The 17,586-nt window shown below is 31.3% G+C and overlaps 1 protein-coding gene across 3 annotated transcripts in view; it reads right to left on the reverse strand.

Moving 5' to 3' along the window:
• Nucleotides 1-17,586, reverse strand: part of LOC126763477 (ecdysone-induced protein 75B, isoforms C/D) — a 43,025-nt gene that overhangs the window by 17,875 nt on the left and 7,564 nt on the right. For 2 of the 3 annotated variants that reach the window (XM_050481011.1, XM_050481014.1), the window contains one exon: nt 5,973-6,061. In XM_050481011.1, coding sequence (XP_050336968.1) covers nt 5,973-6,061 — 89 coding nt within the window. Of the gene's footprint in view, nt 1-5,972; nt 6,062-9,255; nt 10,545-17,586 lie in introns of those variants that run through there. The other variant, XM_050481013.1, reaches the window with a different exon arrangement.

Below are 17,586 nucleotides of genomic sequence, written 5' to 3' on the forward strand. Positions count from 1 at the left end.
CAAGAGAGACGCATTACTAAAAACTACAAAGGATTATCCCACATATAGTTGATATAAATTAATATAAGTAGCGTTCAATGACTTACTTGTGCTATGATTTGATTTTTACCCACCTAACCACTTACCAGAAATACACACATACATATACATACATATGTATGTATGTGCATGCACATACTGCACATAAATTGGATAGACGTATAATAGTGAAAAACTGTATGTCTACGTTAAGAATTTTACCATTGACGTCATATAGCAGACCCAGTAGATTGCCATTGGAGCAATAGATGTGCAAAAACATACATACATTCATATAAACAAATGAGTGTTTGTATATATTAAAGTTTATATATACATATGTACATATGTATGTGTATATAAAAAATGTCCTCCATGCAAATGCTCAAACATTAGTTTAATTTGCAACAGACAAAGTTCATTTACCTCAAAGATGGACACAGTTCCATTTCGGCCTCGTTAGCCGAGATAACTAGCGGACAATAGTTGCAGAGATTGTAGCTACATGTTGAGTGTGAGAGAGCTGCGCTCAGCAGAATCGCATATCGAGTATAAGTACATCATGACAATACTTACACATAAATTTGAGTAATTTTATGGAATTGAGTAGCAATCTTGAGCTTTTTTCACTTTGGCTATAGGAATATATAATATGATGAAACTGAACGCAAGTTACTTATTTGTATAAAAAAAACATTTTACTTTAGTTGTAAAATTCACTAAAATATTGTAGATACGCATTAAAAGCGACCATATACATACATAAACAAATGTGTGAAAATGTGCAAACTCAATTGATATTTACTCGCATAATTTCTGGTACTTTTTATTTACATATGTATGTATGTATGTATATCGTTTAATATACTTTTATAATGCCACCTTTAATGTATATACATATAATCGATTCAAGAGTTTATAAACGATTTGCTTTGCTTGGTGACAACGCTCAAGGTGAAATCAAAAAAGTTCATTGTGCTAATTTTCCTTTTCTGCCGGGGGTTGCTATTTACTTGACCTACTTACCAGGCATTGCACTCAAAGATCGACTTAGCATTAAGGTAGGCCTCAATTGTAAGAAAATTGGTAGCTCATGAAAACTAAACTTTGCTTAGCACACTTACGAAATTCCGATAAAATCTGGTTTCATCTATCATAATTATAACATTTGGGAATACTCATACAACCATATAAATAAATATTTGTCTATATATGTAAATATACTTGTAAGTATTACATATAACTGATCCATTTGTACGGTTAGAATAGGGCGACTAAGTATTTACATATATGTATGTACATACATACATATGTATATCACTAGTAGAGAATAATTTTACAAGGTTAAGCCTTCTAAATTTAATAATATTGTTAGATATAGAAATTCTTAAAAGTCTGGTTAAAAATGTCTAACCCCAGTAAATATATATTTACGTATGTACATATTTTTATGTAAAGGAGATAAAAATGCGCAGCTTAGTCGGGTCGGCTGCGTTCACTCACCTCACCAACACTTCTAAGATTTTCTACACAAATACACATTGACTATGTGATGCAGGGAAAGAACATAGCTTTCCAAGTAAATACACATACATATACACATACTTTTTTAAACATATGCAAAATATACGAAACTGCAACTACTCAATGCAGAGCGTATGACGGCTGTGAGGAGAAAATCCATGCGCATGCAAAGCAGCTCTTCTTAAAATCAATTCGACCCTAAAGGAAAATTTTCGGCAAATTTCCAATTTACCATTAATAGTGTTTTAAAGATGCTTGGGATATGTTTTATAAATTCTTTAAAGTTACTAATTTAATCTTGAGTTAGACTAGTAAGGTTTACATCGTAGTGTACTATATACATATGTATGTATGCATATGTATTATTTGTAGAGGCGCAACGAATATTTCGTGCAAAAGTTGTTTACAATATAACTTTATTGGCATATTGTGTTATGTTCATATTACATATGTATGTACCTATGTATGTACATATGTATGTATATCAATAAGCCGTTCGAAGGTAACTTATAGCTTGTAGGGTCCCCCTTTATCAAATTAGAGTCAATAGGAATTTTTTTGTACGCGTTAAAAGCATGTCACCAATAAGCAGCCATCAACCTCTCAAACCGCCTGTGCTTTTATGAGAAAAGTTTATGTACGTATACAAGTACATATGTACATACATGTAGTGCCTCTTGTCGCAACAATGACGACGAGTGACTACGGTAGAGAATGCAATATCAAACAGTCTTGCTGTTGTCCGAAAGTACCGCACAGTGCAATGACTTTCGCACACTGTAAAATGTGCAATGTTACACGCATGTGTATATGTAAGTACGTGCAAAGTACGCATTGCTATTAGACAGTTAGCGGACAACGGCCATTGCAAATTAATGCCTCATACAAACGGATACACATTCTTGATTATACATTTTTACGACTATTTAAAAATAAACTTACGAATCTATGTGTACAATATATGTATGCATGTGTGTATGCACACTACTTAACCACATATGTAGTTATTTACTAGACCAACAGTTTTGGAAAATGCAAATAGAGTCCATGTTACTTTCGAGGAGATGCTTCATTAACAACCACACATGTAAGATCATAAATGAATTGACATTCATTATAAACTTTGTGGGAAACTTATTTTATTACATAATACTTATTAATCGTGTAAGATTGCCGATTTGGAAATGCACGGCCACATACTTATGTATATACATATGTATTAGTTTTTATATGTTATACTATTATTTCATATATGTATGTATACTCCATTCAATTATGTAATAAATTAATTTAATTCTAGCCACTCGTATTGATTGCAGTATATGTACATACATACATACATATGTACATACATACATACATATGTATGTATTTAAATGTGTAAATACAATGGTAGAGAAAATATTTCTCATAGCATATCGCAAGGGGTTTTGAGCCATAAAAGTATTTGTTGGATTCACTTATACGCATGTCTGCCCCTAAATTTATGCTAAAATATAAAACATAGATCAGTAGTTGTTAAATTACTCCATACTCTCTATACAAATGTAGTCTTTCTCAATGATGACATATCCGACTCTTAGCATTAAGTATGAATTCGTGAGTATGAATTCAATGCTCACATACATATCACATACGCCTTACAAATAAAAATCTTTAACATTATCACTACTTCATTCCAACTCTTAAAATGTCTCTCACGTTCTCTATTTTTGACTCCTTTTTCATGAACATTAATGAGCACCGTTTCAAGCTCAAGAGAGTACGATGCAAATCTATTGAGTCGAGCACATTTTATGCCATACTGTGCCTAACCTAAATAAATGCAAGAGGTTGATGACACAAATGGCCAAGTGCATTGAACTGTTTATTGTGATACAGGGCTGCGAGGTTCACAAGCTGTGGAATCACTTTTAAAATTATATACATATTCGCTTACATATGAACATACATACGTTGTAAGAATGTATGAATATACTGCTTGAAGGAAGATATTTTTATGTAGTTATACATATATGTATATGCATGTATGTATATATACATAAGTATATTTATATTATTGTAATCCACAGTATCACTCGAGCATATGTACATATATAGTGATATATATGTACATACTTATACGATACACAAATGTGCACATGGGAAAGCAATTAATTGCGAAAGCTTTGAACTTTTTTGAGAAATCAATTTAATAATAATTGATGTTATTATATAAAAGATATGATTTAGGTCAGACAGCTAATTATTAATATAATTTGATAGCATTATTTTGTCTTTAGAAATCTTATAATGAAACGGTTGTTTTACTTGTTTTTATTTTACTTACAGACCCGTATACATTAGTAGAACTAAATGCATCGGTAGAAGCTTTCTTTTTAATTATAATAATGTTTTTAGAAGCTTATTTTAAAGAAGTTTTAGAGCATATGTACTAATGTCAATGCACAACAAAAGCACCCTGTTTGAGAGCACACTATTTAATGCACACATTCATGTTTGCTATTCTCTCCAACACAAACTTTGCTCATACTCTTTTACTACCACTAATACATTTTGCTCCTATTCTCACGAATCTCTTTATTTACTTCTTCTACATATTTATACATATATAAAAAATTGACATTGAATGAGTTCATTAACATCATGCCTGGTCAATTACCGCCACGCTTGCTGGGGCAAAACTGACAAAATCAGTAGGCAACTACATACATGAATCTCGGGGAAATATGTTGAGTTATGTGCATGTGTATGTATGTATGATATGTACACATATAAGTATTCTTTTCGAGTGCAAATGCATAAACGGGTATGTGTGATTACTAATGTTGTGGAGTCTAAAAAAAAGCGAATTTGGAATTGCAGGTGAACAGCTTAAAACTTTCTATACAAGCACAGAAATTATACTCTCTGTGGATCAAACTATAGAAAACTAAAACGTTTAGTACAGGATATATGTATGTACATACTCGAATATACTTACATACATATATGCTAGCATATGTAAGAATTGACACTTGGTGTTAATTAATAAAGTTACATTCGAAAAGAACGGACTTGTTATTACATTGAGTAATAAAGTACATTCTCGCTAATAGCTAATAAAACACACATGACTATGTAATGTTATCCATCAACTGCCCAAACTAACAGGCAATATGTTAAGCTTTAAAACTTTTACATGAATTTATTGCTGTTAATAGCCACTGCAGTAGAGTAACATCTCCGCTGTGCTGTTATATGCAGAGAAAATGTTAGTTTAGGTGAGTGTAAAGTTGGCATTGTAAACAATATGTGCAGTCGCCGAAGTCTATGAATTCGTTAACACGAAAGTATAAAATTAGAATTTAGTGCCAAAAAGTTGTGAAAAACTGTGAAAAAGTGTTTCTGGTGAAAGTTTACATAGTAAATATAACAATATTCAAATAATTCAATCAATATAAAGAAATGTGCAATGTATACAATGCAAATTATTGATTTGCAATAATAAGAATGTGCATAAAAGCAAATTGTGTTGTTCCAACGGCGCCGCGTGGTTTGGTTCGTTATCGTGTTCGCACATGCACATTGCAGACTGCATTTTGTTATTGCTGTTTATAAGCGGCATGAAATCAAATTAAATTGATGAAAAGCAGTTTTTAATCAAATAAATAATAATTTTTAGTGTAATTAATTGCAAATATATACATGGAAATACTTACATACAGTATGTATATTTATTGTAAGCCTACGATAAGTATTACATATGTATATGTATCATATAATAGAATCAATATACATACATATGGATGTCATGAATATACATACATACATGCATAAGTATTCTCTGCTCTATAAGATTGAATTACAATTTTTTATACATTTTTGGAATTTTGGAGATTATTATGTATTTTAACTAGATATGAATACGTGATACCCTATATTTTGAAGTATAGGAACACTCCATACATAAGAAAACAATATTTTATAAAATTTGAAAGAATATCTGACAATTCAAAAGCAAATGCCAATAAAGCCGCGAAGGTCTTTTATTTAGTCATTCACTTGATTAACTTATTATTCACACAAGTGTATGTGAATTCGTTTAGGTAAATACACATCTAGACACAACTTCACTAAACGAGTGCGAATCTGATACTACTTTGAAATATTCGATAAGCTAAACCTGTTTCATACTTCCTAATTAGTACTGAATACCTAAACCAAAAGGTCATATTAACCTTGAAACGTGTTCTATAATAACGGATGTGTATTTGTATGAATGGTAAAAATTTTAATAAAAGTAATTTAAGCTATACATACATATGTATGTACATATATCCGCACATACTTTTATATTTGTAAGTAAATGCACGAGCACAAGCGAAAGCGTTTAGCGTATAAATTATTAGATTTATTTGTCATTATAATATTTCTAAGGATTTACTTACCTTACAACCTTCACAGGAATGTACACCGTAATGAAAACCAGACGCTTTATCACCACAGACACGGCATAGTACTGTTGTACCATCAAATTCTGTAAGGTAAGAAATAATACATTTTTTGTTTGTAAAACTTTTGACTAAAATGTAGTTTTAGTATTTATCTTTAATATAAATTATTAAAAATTATCCTTTCTAAAAAGATTTTACAACATATTTGCATAATTTCTTCATTAAATGGTAATTATGTTTAAAGGAACTTTGAAATGTTTGAGATGGTGTACCATAAACAAATATCTGTAAATGGAATATGTATGCATATCCACACAGACAAGAAAGCTTAAATAGTAATAATCTTAATGATCGTCTTCGGCTTTTAAAATTTTCCTCAAACAAAAATAAAATTGTGCTCATGTAAGTTTATATATACACATATTTATATGTATGTATGTATATGAGTTTATTTTCACATGTAATGGTTTGTTATTGGAATGAGAAAGAAAGTTGTCAGTCTAGTTTGTTGCTCGCATAAGTCCAACGCATGTAACTTGATTCATTCATAATAGAAAAATTGCCTTGAACTTGAAAAATCATGTATACGTTGTACATATGTACAAACATATGTATGTATATTCACAAAAATTATGGGCGGCTGGCTGACACTTCATTTGATTATTTATTCTTTAGATATTCGATATATGTATATGATGCAATAAAAAACAATGTTAATAGCGAGTATGAACATTTTCATTTTATACCTTACTAGGTAATGAATATCTACGTCACCGTAAATAAAAATAAATACCGCGTGCTACTGTCAGCATCGGAACGTTTGCTTATTTTCATGTTCACGTTTATAACTACATAGCTTTTGTTCTTGTGTGGTAATAAAGCGTAAATATATTATATTTAGGGGCAATAGCATGGAAATAAACAAAACACTAACCTTGGTGTTCACTACTTTGAAGTTGCGAATGAAATATACTACCTCAATTGTACAGATGTATGTATGTACATATATAAATATTATGTACCAATGATCTCACAAAAAATTACATGCAATATCAATATGATTAACATATGTATAAATATAAAAGAATTAAAGAAGACTTGCTTGCTTTATTATTTAAAACACGTTTAATATATACATATGTACATATACATATGGTTGGATGTGTATGTTTATACATTTAAATTTACTTCCTATATTTAAGCTTTTTGCAAGTTCGCAAACCTTCTTGAGGTCAACTAAAGTTTAACGTATTTTCGAGGTTACTCTTTAAGTCGTTGACCGCATGTGAGTTAAATGGTGGATAACAAAGTTATAATGAATATTTTCTTGATTCATAATACATACATACATATATTCTACACTTTTATTACATATCTATAAAGTGGGTGTGTACGTTATGTGAGTACACATTTTATGGAACGTTATAAATTCATTGAAAATATAAAAAAGTCGAGAATACAAACAATTTGTTCTATAACTTCAAATTTTGACGCGAATTTTTTGAAATAATTTATATGTGAAGATTATTGGAACTTAAAAAATATAGATACATATGTACATAGTATGCTTGTTATGGTCCTTCCTTTTATTTAGAGACTGGTGGTTATCTAACAAACTTTCCTTTTACTCCTACAAAAATGTAGCTTACAGAAACCTAACTACCAATAGCCTGGAAAACCTCATATATACTTATATGTATGTACACCTAAAAAAGAAACAAAAAATTAATAGCAACAATTTCCATTTAGTTGCGGCCAAGGCGATGAACACTTTCTCTAATTATACTGTGCATTCACCTCATATTGATGACAATAGAAAAATGACAAACGAATTTACATACATACATACATAGGTACCTAAAAACATTGTATACATATGTAATTGTTCACAACTAATATATATATAAACATTGTTTAAGCAAAGCATGTCAATAGATATCATATTACAAATAGTAAACCCACATACATATTTATGGGGATATACTCGAACAAAATATCCCCATAGTATAGCATACAGTTAAAACTCAATACATTAATCATATGTACACTCCTAATGCAACTGAACCAGTTTCGATTGTGTTTTGCTTGCGTACATACAAACATATAGTATGTATGTATATGTAAACTTGGAAAGACAATTTACAAGTTTGCATCTGCAATGAATAAATAGGGAGACAGAGTAACCAAATGTCAAATTACTTCGCGGTTTTAAGTTACAATGAGTGGTATGACAATACAAATTACCCCACGGTTGTTGACATGAGAAACTGAAAGAGTGGTTAACTTTTAAAGTTTCACTTTCAATCTGGATGAGATTTTTGAAGGTTGGAAGAAGAAAAGATAAACGAAAACACTGCAAAATATAAAAATATGTACAAACTCTTAAAATGTGTATGGCACTGTGGTGATACCAGCCAAAACAACAAAGCTTGCTTCACTCCAAGTATTCAAGTGCAACGCACTGCTCTGTTGTTGCTGCTGTGTTTACCATGACCGCGCAGTACTTATACTATACATGTGTGTCTGTACATGTACATATATAAATGGAAAGCAATGAACCCGATGAGCAACTCAGTGGCTGGTTAAACAGTTCAATGAACGAGCACACTGATGGAATTGCAGTTACCACTGCTGCCGTTGGCAAACGTCAGTGGTTATGTTATTGTACAACTATTCGAATAAGTGCGATAATACATATAAATAAATATATACCTATGTATGTGTAAATGTAACTGACTTGAACTTTAACTTTAAAATATGTGGGTTTTTATTAAAAATGAAATATGGTGATCACGTTTCCATAGATTCTGGTAAAATTATAGTAGGTATACCTCAAATGTGTAAATATCCAAGTGTAAATGCATACACAAATATATTTATATTTTCTAAGGGTATATTCCTCAATAAACAGTCTTAGTCATCGCATTTGTGACTCTTTAAACAACAAAGTAAATTTTATAAAACCGGTTGAAATGACAATTATTAACAAAACTTCCGCTTTAATGAGAAGTCAAAAAACTGATAAAACAGCTATTCTCTTTTTGTTCGTTTGTATATATCTATATATGTATATTTTATCTGTCATCAAGCATATTAGAAGTTAAATCAAAAAAGACTAAATGGCAACTTTACTTATTCATATGCAATTTTCAACCAATTAAGTGAGCAAATCTGCTGTTTCCTCAAAATCAATTTAAAATATGTAATTTATCTATTAACGTTCAAATTAAATAAATCATAAACAAACCTTCTAGATTCAAATAAATTGCATATTTACCGATATTTAACTCCGGTTCTCCTTTTATCGAACTCGCTACCGTTGTGTCCATCACAGGGTAAGATTTTATATATTCTGGGGTCTGAGGTCGAGAATCTGTTGGTGCAACACCGACATTGTTAGTAGCAGATAAGTGATATATATCTTCATTACGATTTGGATATGAAGAGTTTTGTGTGTAATTGTCAACATGTACAGTGGAACATGCCATATCATTTGTACTTGCAACATAATTATTAAAGTTTATATTATTTTGTGGTATATACGATTCATGGGCATTGCTTTGCTGATTATTATTTGAACGTTGAACCAGAAAAGTGTTTTTTTTGATGTTGCAAGTTGTTTTATTTACATACACAATATTGTGAGGATTTTGACAAGCACTTTCGGGAGGAGATGACGAATGAGATGAGGTGCAATAAGATGGAGAGAAACGACCATTTTCCAAATCTGTGATAGTTATAGTCGAGGGACTAATAATATTCGAAATTATCTCAGTATTTAATGTAATATTATTTGGGGCATTTTTGCCGGTAGGAATGCGTGATAAAGATGCTTTAATACATGGAACTTTTGTTGAAAACGGCTGTGTTCCATCCAAGTTTTTAATCAACGGGTTATTAGAATGCTGGATGAAGTTTCTATGGCTTTCGTGAGAACTTCCCAAAGAAACATCATCAGAAGAACTGGGTGATATCTTTCTTTGCTGATAATAAGTTGATGCACTTGTGTTCAGGGGTAGATTCAAAGCATTTTCTAAATGTGATGGTCCAGCTATAACATGAGATGTCGACGATGCTGGAGAGGTTTGTGGTACACTTGGTTGAATTTCGTTTAGTTTAAACGAATGGTAGTGTGATTGATTTTTAGAGTTCTGCTGTGAATTTCCATGAAGCGACGATGCAATAACTGATGTGCGTTCATATTCACTTTCAGTATTGAGAATCAGTTGACATTCACTTTTATCTCCAAAAGATGACGTCAAATGTTTCGATGGCGATAGCAATATCCGCGCACTTGCACTTTCACTACTAATATGACAGTCAGAACTGTCAGCTGACATAACCATTTTCATTATGTATTACGTTAAACACAATTTCGCTTTTGTAGATTATACCTCTCTTAACTGCTTTAAAATTTTCAGGATTTAAAAACTATTCTATTTCACTTAGGTTTAAAGTTGAAACTACGTAATTTGTCTGGAAAGTAACACTTTATTTTTTGTCTAATGTTCGCGCCACACCAGTTTTAGTAACAATTGCTGGACGTCTGAAGAAGCTAACATTTTTAAGGACTACATAAATCATACAAATATATTTATGAAGTAATTTTTATACAAAAATGACCATTTTTGCAATATCATATATTTTATTACACGACCAAAGAAAACAAATTAATCAGTCGAACACAAACTACAATAATGATGAGATTTTAATAAATATAACACGTTTCAAAAAAAAACCACAATACGACCGCGCTAAATCCACGACCCGTTCATCATGAAGCGCTGTATGTCAATGAAAGGAAAAGCAGTGCTGATGTTGGATCTTGTTCGCCACGGTTGGGTTCGAATTGCTTTTAGTTGGCATCACCGTAGAGCAATGTTGGAGCAGAGTTAAAAGTGGCGACCCTGATGATTATACGTCTATTCATGTAGAGTGTGCATATATTTGTGAGCGTAAAACCCGACCCTGATATGCTCTTATGTGCTCTTGAAATATCCGACTCGTATTATTTATTTTGCTTAAGCGGTTATATGCGCAAAGATAATAATGTCGGAAGCCTATGACTTGTACGGGGAAAGACTGAGGTTATTAACTTAAACACAATGCATACACAAATATTTATATGTATTTTTCAATCATTCAACGAGTGATCACCGCACTTCTGCGGAGTATAGAGAGAGCTATAGTGAGAGAGGGGACGCATACAAAGTTATTCACTTTAATGTATACGTGTTTCAAATGTATATTTATATATATGTACATATTTACATAGATATACATACATATATGTTTATATGTATATGATACATACTTACACATATGCCTAAATAAATAACTATAATTCCTAGGCCAGCATACTAAGAGATAGATTTTGTTCTGTATAATTATTCTTACACATACATACATACATAAGAACATACATAAAAATGTCGCTTAGATGAGGGGACTTGTAATTTTGTAATATTTTCGAAAATTTCCTTTTTTCAATTTTTGCTGAACATTTTTCTACTACTTATTAATGTGTGCTACAAATGAACTTAAAATGAACTAGTACAAAACAGAGTTATAATTTTTAATCTAAGAGAACTTTGATTGTGCCCCGAACTATTTGATTTCGTTTGGGCTTTACCATAGTCTGGCATTCGCCATTTATGACATTAATAAAGGATGAACCTAAATACGCCATTATTGCTTTTGTTGTATATCTAGTTAATAATAATTATTTATTTTATGTTATTTCTCTTTCCAAAACACAGAAAGAATATCAGTTCATTTTTGCTAATTTACATTCAGATGTACATATGCATGTACATACATATATATGTATGTACATATATACCAAAATAAAATGAATGGATATATCAATTACTTATCTCTGAAGTTCAAAGCCACCAAACTATGCAAACGATGAGTGTGTGCGCATTTACATATGTACATACATATGTATATATGAATGCTTATGAATTCAATCCCAAACAAAGTACATCGCACTCTCGTTGAGTTACTTTGAAAAGAGTGTTTTATACAAAGATCTTCTACTACATGCCATTTGTGTAAATTGTTGATGCAGGTTCGTTGATTGTACTCTTTTCTCTCATCGCACTGTAGGCAGAGCTGCCAGTTTAGTTGCACTATGAGTAGCTTTCGTCTTTTATTACAATGTTTATCATTAATAATAAAAAAATAGTCTTATTAATATCACCTTTCTCATTCATAGAAAATATCTTTAAATGTGGTAAGATTAGATGATTGCTTTTTGCTTATTCTAAAAAATTATATACATACATACATATGTACATAGTACATTACATGATTTTAATACATAATGTAAGAGGTAACGCTGGAGAGTTTTTTCAAATTTAATATTTTTCATTTTCAATAAGAAATTAACCTATTTTTTTGCAAAAAATAAATTTTTGAAATTTTGAAATTTCGAAAAACCCCGCTCAACGTTACGTTGATAAAGCGATTGTCCAACCACATAATGAACAATGTACATATGTAAGTACGTATGTATATCTCAATTCTTAAAACTTATAGCTTGGAAACCTATTTAGTTCTTTTCAGTTAATTCTGCTTTTCGTATGGGCGCTACTTTCTGAGTCTACCTTAACTCGGTTTTACTATGACTCATATGAGCCTTAAATTTAAATTTTACAATTAATACAATATACAATATAATTTTTAATAAAGTCGTTGCTTGCAAAAATTTTCAGTTTAGCTCTATTTTATATTTCAAATCGGCTTGAAATGTAAAAAAAATGTTTTCAGTATTGCGACAATCAAAGCGAAATGTTTCTGGGTATCGAAATTTCTGATGTTCGCTTAACTGGTCAGTGGTTCTCTAGTTCATTGCCATCAAGCGTAAGGTAACTAACCGAACAAAAAGCAACTACAACTGTCCTCTAATGTTAGTGCTAACAACATTTCGAAAGCTGCTTGTTTGTTGTCTTGCAACTTTGGCGTAAATTTCTTGGTGTGGAGGCATAGAAGTTCATTTCCCTCTCTTGTTGCCATTGACTTGTTGAAACTTTAATTACGGCCATTGAATCTGTGCAGACGCATACATACATATGTACCCTTGCATGGTTATGTATGCATGTATGTATGTATGTATGTACATATATACATTCATATGTACATACATATGTATGTATGTGTATACTTTATTTAGCAAATTTGTCTTTATGCTCTCTCCTTAAAATATTACTACTCCTTTGTAAAACTGTTGTTGAACAAGGTTATAAGTGAATTACATATAAGTTTTCGCATATACATACATATGTACATAAACACTTAATTTTTTACGTGAAAACTTTGGACCAAAAGTTGTCTGGTACTAAGCGTCCTTATGATGGTCCCTTTCAAAAAACACTGTCGTTACTCTTATGCCGAATTGCGTTGGAATGATTAATAATTTATACACTTATAAGTTTTTACATATACATTTTTCCATTCACTTCTGTTTTTCAAATGTCAAAGAATAAATTTTTGAATACAATAATCATTTTATAAGGGATATATTCTCATTTTTTACAATTCGAAGAGTTTTAATTATCCAGCTACTCGCACACATGTATTTCTTACCAATGCCAGCATCAACAAAATATTACCATTGCGAAGCTAAAACTTGGCTTGTAGATGAGAGGAGTAAGTGAATAAACGAACCCCACTAAGCATATGCGTAAACGCATTTACGCGCACGCATATCTATGTACGTTTCGTTAACTCTGAAAAGTTCCCAAAAATAATAGGTAATGTCAACGTCCGAACAACCTTGAAAGAACCCAGAAAGGCGCAAAACAATGATGGAAAGAGAAAAACTCCAGCAGCGAGAAAAAATGAGCGTGTGTATAAAGAGAACAAATAATATATTTTTTTATTTACTTTTCTTGTTCTTTCAAATGGACTACGACGTAATTGACAGTATTTCACCCCATATACAAATATATGTACGTACATATGTACATATGTATATATTTTTGTATATTGTTAAATTCTATAATAAAACACGTATAGGAGCATATAAGTATGTACTTATGTATGTATGTGTATGTATGTCATGCATACACGTGAGATGTGCTTTAGGAAATGAAAGGAATTCTGAAATAATTCTTTAAATTTGTACACAGTGAAGAGGAGAGGGGGGTGAAATCGTGGACAATTCTTCCGAACTTGGAGTTCTCAGGGGGTCCGGTTCTCTGTAACAATGTTTTGAATATTTTTTTCCAACAACTCTCCACAATTTACTCGGCCTCGGTTTTCTCACTTCAACCCTATATATAAATACATATGTACATACATACATGTAAGTATATGAAATATACAGATTGTATTGACAAATATTGTTATATAAGCTAAATTTACTGTGCCCATTTCAACATTTTACTACATACATAATTTTTTATTTAAATTTTTTTTCAATGCATAAAACAGTAGTGCTACTTATGTAGGTATGTAAAAAAGTACGTATGTACAGACAAAAGTCAGCTCTTAGTAAATATTCGATTTATTTGAAATGTGAAAAAGCTTTGTTTCAAAAGCTTTAAAAAGCTTTTACTCTGGCGGTACTATTATGCAACTTTAAAACATGCAACTTTTATATGGCGAGGCGTTCTGAGCATACATACATTAGTATGAGTTTTGTATACACAAATGTATATACATATATATATATGTATATGCTTCGATTAGAATAACAAAATATATGGCAAATTTTCAATCGTTCAATCGTTCACTTCCTCGTAATATACTTATGTATGTACATGCAAATATATTTGTGGGTTATTTACATATATATATTTATATAAACTTTTGATTAATGAGATAAAAACATTAGAGAGTCCGTTATTTTCCAAGTTGATTTTTTTGCAAACATCGCCTGAAGTTTTTGTTTTAGTCATAAAAACAGGATCCAAATTAAATATGCTTCTTATTTTGATTTTTAACCAGGCCTAAATCAGTTTACTATTCTCATATGCATATTTAACATGTGATTATTTATAACTTTCGCAATAAATTTCTTATCTCCACTGCACAAAAAAGGACTTGATAATTTTTTTCATAAAAACATTCCTTTAAAAGTTAGAGGCAATTAAAACAAGTATGAAAGGGCTAAGCAATTATAAGCACTGGGTCCACATATTCAGTACCTAGAGGCTTAAACAGTTTTGGCCGGCTCCATTAAAAGCTTCTTATTGACTGATTCATTTCATTCATTTTAAACTGTCGGCAGGACAGCTTATATTATTTGCGCTGGGCGAATTAGGTTGTTGTAGGTTTAGTGGTGTAGGAGATATGAGCATTAAACTGAATAGAGGCGGTCCCACACCCACTTTTTAAAATTGTTTATCCACAGATGTCCCTTGCTACTGCGATCCCCGAATAAGAACGAACTCGTCCTTTTTTCCCAAGGAACGCGCATAGAATGTTTCATCAAGATATCTCAGTTTTTTGATGAGAACTCATTTTTCTTTAGAACAATGTGTGGTTCGGCCTATTTTTGCAAAAGAAATAACTATTGTATCAATTAACATTAATTAAAATTTTCGCATTTCAATCAAATTATTTGAAACAATATGACTGTTTCGTTTGCACTGTTATTTTAAATCACAGCAAAAAAGTAACAACGTAGCAAAAAATAAAGGGACTCCAAAAATGTGATAACTTTATCAAAAATCAATTTAAGACCAGAGTAGCAATATTTGGGCCTATGTTCTGGCATAGAAAAAATTAAATGAGCGATTGTATCTAAAACTAATCGAGATAGATACAGATACATATGTATGTGTATATAAATAATCAGGATGACGAGAAAAGTTGAAATCCGGGTGACCCAGTCCACCCAAATTCACCCAGCACAAATATTATAAGAAAACGAAGCGTTTACAAAAGAAACAAGAAAAAACGTTAACTTCGACTGCACCGAAGCTGATATACCCTTCACAGGTGTATTTCTTTTAGTAACTATGTGTTCAGTTTGTATGGAAGCTATATGCTACCGATCTAAACAATTTCTTCGAAGATTACATTATTTCTATGAGCAATAACTCATACCAAATTTCGTGAATATATCTTGTCAAATGCAAAAGTTTTCCATACAAAAACTTGATTCCGATCGTTCAGTTTGTATGGCAGCTATATGCTATAGTACGCCGATCTGAACAATTTCTTCGTATATTACATAATTATCTGTGCCAACTTTTGTGAAGATACATTGTCAAATGTGAAAGTTTTCCATACAAGAACTTGATTTCAATCCTTCAGTTTGTATGGCAACTATATGTTATAGTGGTCCGATAACGGCAGTTCCGACAAATGAGCAGCTTCTTGAAGAGAAAATGACGTTTCCAAAAAAACGATATCTAAAAAACTGAGGGACTAGTTCGTATATTTATGTATATATTTTATAGGGTCTCCGACTTTTCCTTCTGGGTGTTACAAACTTCGTGGCAAAGTTACATAATATACCCTGTTCGGGGTATTAAAAGATCAATTTTGGAAATATCGCATGCCCTAATATACACATATATATGTATGTGTATACTTTTGAAAGCTTTGCTTAGAAAATTCCACCTTAAAAGCTTAAATAGTTTCATTTGGAACCCCAAGTTACAGAATATTTAATAGGGGTTATTTCAAGTTATTGCGATTAGTTTCTTGTCTTTGTTCAATATAATACATATGTACATATATTTTAATACATTATTGGGGTACTCACAACGTGTCATAAAGCATCGTAAAATCATAAAATCACAAATTTTTTTACTAGTTTAAAAAATTTGTTGTTGGATTGCATACTAAAATAAGTTTACGCAAGTACAACTCTGAACGCTATGTTTTCGGATCGTTATAACTTATAACTTTATGAGACTATGTAAAACCACTAACTATACATATTAATTAAATATTGCAATTCATGGTTATGCACTTGTTAGATGTAGGAAGAGCTTCGCGCTTCTCCGTTATAAAACAAATTATGAACAGAAACATTTAATTCTCAGAACCAGACACCCAACCGTCGGAGTGTTTTTGTCCGGCTAAGGGAGTTTTTCATATATGGGGGTGTGTAATGTTCCTAAAAAACTGTCTCAAACCCCCAAAATCTAATAGAAATTCAAAAGAGCGAGAACTATAAACTGTACACATTTTTCTTGACAAATTTTATGAATTCCTGCCATTCAAATCATAAAAGCTTTTCCAGATACAGCTTTTTTAATTCAGTATATAATACTCACACACAAGCGACTATCATTGGAGGTGACTATAAACAATATCTAGAGTGCTTAAGCTTGTGTAAACATTGAAATGTGTATGTGCCAAACTGTCTCACACCACTACTATTCCCCATACCATCAAACGGCAAATGACTTCAATGGCTTTGGCCTTGGAAACGCTTTCAACGTTTTCAACGTTCATTGACCTAACTATTAGTACACACATATGTATGAATGTAGCTTTCGTTCATATGTCTGAATATTTTTAGGCACATGTATGTATTATGAATTTGTGCGAATTTGACCCAATAAAAATTAATAATGGTAGAGTGTGGGTATTCTATATTCTATGCGGAATTTTTGACACTGTTATCAGTTCCATAATGAAA

The sequence above is a fragment of the Bactrocera neohumeralis genome, chromosome 6 (assembly GCF_024586455.1).
Source record: "Bactrocera neohumeralis isolate Rockhampton chromosome 6, APGP_CSIRO_Bneo_wtdbg2-racon-allhic-juicebox.fasta_v2, whole genome shotgun sequence".
NCBI classification, from domain to species: Eukaryota; Metazoa; Arthropoda; class Insecta; order Diptera; family Tephritidae; genus Bactrocera; species Bactrocera neohumeralis.